This window comes from Terrapene carolina, unplaced genomic scaffold (genome assembly GCF_002925995.2).
Source record: "Terrapene carolina triunguis isolate 2854851 unplaced genomic scaffold, T_m_triunguis-2.0 Scaffold130, whole genome shotgun sequence".
Taxonomy (NCBI): Eukaryota; Metazoa; Chordata; order Testudines; family Emydidae; genus Terrapene; species Terrapene triunguis.
Genome location: NW_020664481.1, coordinates 2,350,464 through 2,353,283, shown reverse-complemented (window position 1 = coordinate 2,353,283; position 2,820 = coordinate 2,350,464). Strand labels below are relative to the sequence as shown.

The 2,820-nt window shown below is 69.2% G+C and overlaps 1 protein-coding gene across 1 annotated transcript in view; it reads left to right on the top strand.

Moving 5' to 3' along the window:
• The first annotated feature begins 973 nt into the window (after positions 1-973).
• The window catches only part of MYLK2 (myosin light chain kinase 2), a 12,565-nt gene continuing 10,718 nt past the window's right edge, over positions 974-2,820 (top strand). The window contains exons 1-3 of the mRNA XM_026652745.2: positions 974-1,048; positions 1,377-1,463; positions 2,395-2,770. Coding sequence (XP_026508530.1) covers positions 1,412-1,463; positions 2,395-2,770 — 428 coding nt within the window. The 5' untranslated portion in view covers positions 974-1,048; positions 1,377-1,411. The remainder of the gene's footprint in view (positions 1,049-1,376; positions 1,464-2,394; positions 2,771-2,820) is intronic.

Here is a 2,820-nt window from a genome sequence, read left to right as displayed (position 1 = left end):
AAGTTGTGTAGCTCCACGCACCCACCGGGTGCTCAGTTCTCTGGGGGGGGGTTAGTCTCTGGATCTGTGTTGAAAAGGGACCTGGAGCCTTGTACAAAACAAGAAGGGAATATGGGCACAGGTGGGGCTGCCTCCCACAGGGCCCTACCAGCAGTGGGGTTTAGTCTCTCCTCGCTCCGTGATTTTAAGGCTTGCTAGACTGGGCCATGCTCTGCTTTGGGTTCCCAGTGAAACTGGTTTCACTCCAGGTTTGCTGGGAGCACGGGGCGGGGGCGGGACACTGCCCTGGAGGGTTCTCGTGGCTCTTGCGTGGGGCCTGCTCCTGCCTGTCGCGTGGTGCTCCTGCTCCCCGGAACTGGAGCGCTCCCCGGACTGTCCTGGAGTGGGGCTGGGAACGCGATGCCAGGCTGCCCTGGGCTCCCCCGGCCGAGCGGGTCATTAACAAGCCGGGGCCCGGGGCTGGGAGTGACGGCAGCAGAGCGCACAGCGGGTCCCTCCAGGCCGATTCCTCCTCTCCGGGGCTGGTGCGGGGCTCCCCGGGGGTCTCGGAAGCACCTCGCCGGCCGTGCCACGGGGCAGGTCGAGTCCAGGCGTGAGACCGAACCCCCCCCCCCTTCCTGCGTGTACCCGCAACGCGCCCCAAGGGGCATTTCGGGGGGGGGGGGGCTGCACTTAGCTCTCCACGCCCCCGACCCCTTCGGTAAAGGATCATTTCCTGGGGGGGCTGGTGCCCGCTCGGGGGGCGGTGGCGGAGTTCGGGGGGGGGTTCTGGCATCTGTTCTCTGTTTGTTTGAATTCCCGTCTCCCCCGCGCAGGAGAGGAGAGGCGAGGCGAGGCCGGGCGGGGAATGGAGTGTCCTTTGAACGCGCTCCAGCAGTGACAGGTGGCCTGAAAGGCGACGCGTAACGCGCTCACACTGCTGTAAAGGATACTGCTCTCCGCGCACTAATCCGGCTCCGTCCCACGGAGTATAGAAGGGGCCGGCTCCGTCCCAGCACTGGCACAGCTCGGATGCTGCTCTGACCGCCTGCTGCCCCGGGGAGCCCAGGTAAGCGGGCCCGCTGCCCCCCCAGCGGCTCTGCGTTTGGGGAGAGCAGGTCCGGCTCCGCTGCGGCTAAGGGCTGCCTGCCGCTCTCCGGGTGGCCAGGGAGTTCCCCGTGGAAATCCAGCGCCCAGCCCGGGGGGGAGGAAGGGCCGGCGGGCTGCAGCCCGGGCTAGCTCCGCTCTCGGCGCCAAGCAGCCCCGGCCGGAGCGCTGCGCCCCGCGGGGGTTCGGAGTCCGGGGCCGGGGGCCGGGCACGGCCAGGCTGCGCGCGGGGGGTTGCCAGAGGCGCCCCGGTGGCGTTTGGCCGCTGACATTCCTGCCCCCCTCTCTAGGGCCTGGCGGGGGGGTGCTGGGGCCCGCGCTCCCGATGGCCGCAGCAGCAGGAAGCCCCGAGCCCGGGCTGCCGAGCCTGGAAGCCGGTAACGGTGCCCCGCGAGCTGGCCTGGGAGGGTGGCTGGTCCCCCCGGGACACCGCGGGATCTGCCGCAGCAGGGGCTGCCTACACCACTGGGGGGGGACGGGGGGTGTCGCTATGCTGCCTGGTGCGGCACTGGCTGCTGCTTCCTCCCCGCGGGGGCCCGGTCCTAAGTGTGGCCCCCGCCTCGGGGGCTCGCCAGGGCGCACGGGAAACCGCCCCACTAGAGACCTCAGAGCCCCATACCGGGAGGCTGGATTCCCCAGCAGCTGATCGGCTTCCCCCCTCGCCACCCGTCTGTCCTGGGCCTGGGCCCCCCCACATGCGGGTCGTCCCCCCCCCAGCCTAGGAATTGCTGAGTCCCCACCTGGTGCCAGCCCGTGAGCAGCCACGCAAAGCCCCCCGTGAAGGGCACTGGAGCAGAGTGTAGCCAGGACAATGGCGTGAGCCCCCCTGAACTCCCCGGGCCCGGTGTGGGGGAGGGCTCAGCCCATCTGCCCGGCAGCCGAAGGGCTTGTGGCTTCGGGGCAGCAGGGGGTCCCCACCCCCTGGAGACGCTCAGCTCGCCTCCTACAGAGCTGCTCCTCTTGTGCTGATCTGGCCGGGGGGAGCCTGGCCCTGAGCCCCGTGGGCTCTGCCTCCCAGTGAGCGCCAGGGGCCCCTGTGCGGGACAGGGACCCCCCTTGCCCCGCCCACGTGCCATCAACCCTTGTTGCAGGACAGAGCCAGCCGGAAGGGCACGAGGCAGCCCTGTGGGATGCCGTCTGGAGCCAGGGGGTCGGGAGCGAGAAGGGAGAGCAGAAGGCCTGTCTGAACCCAGGGACCTGCCTGCGTAACGAAGGGAAGCTGAGACCTAGGATCTGGGTTTGTGGGTCTCTTCCCTGGGGGTGGATCAGACCCCTCTGGGGAGCTATTGACTTTCTTCTCTTGTGCAGAAGCCGAGCCAAGGCCCGCAGAGATGCCCCAGGGTTTGGAGGGCCCTGCAGGGCAGCCAGCCGCTGCCACGGCTCCTTCGGAGGGGGCGCCAGTGGGCCAGAACGCCGGGCCTTGCACCAGCGTGGGGGAGGACACGGCCCCCGGCGGAGCAGAGAGACTGCCCCAGTCTGCCCCAGCAACCTCGCAGCCAACGGCGAGAGGAGAAAAGGCAGAGCCTGGAGAGAAGGGCGTCCCCGTGGCTGGGACGGGGACGAAGGCCAGTGAGAAGAAAGCAGTGGCCAAAGAGGGGCCAGAAAGCCAGAGCCAGCCTACGGCCTCCAAGCACGAGCCCCCAGCTCCCCAGCGGAGCCAGAGCTGCCCAGTCAGCAACCAGAGGTAACATCTCACTTCTCTCTCTAGGAATCTGATCCCCCAGGCAGCTGGGG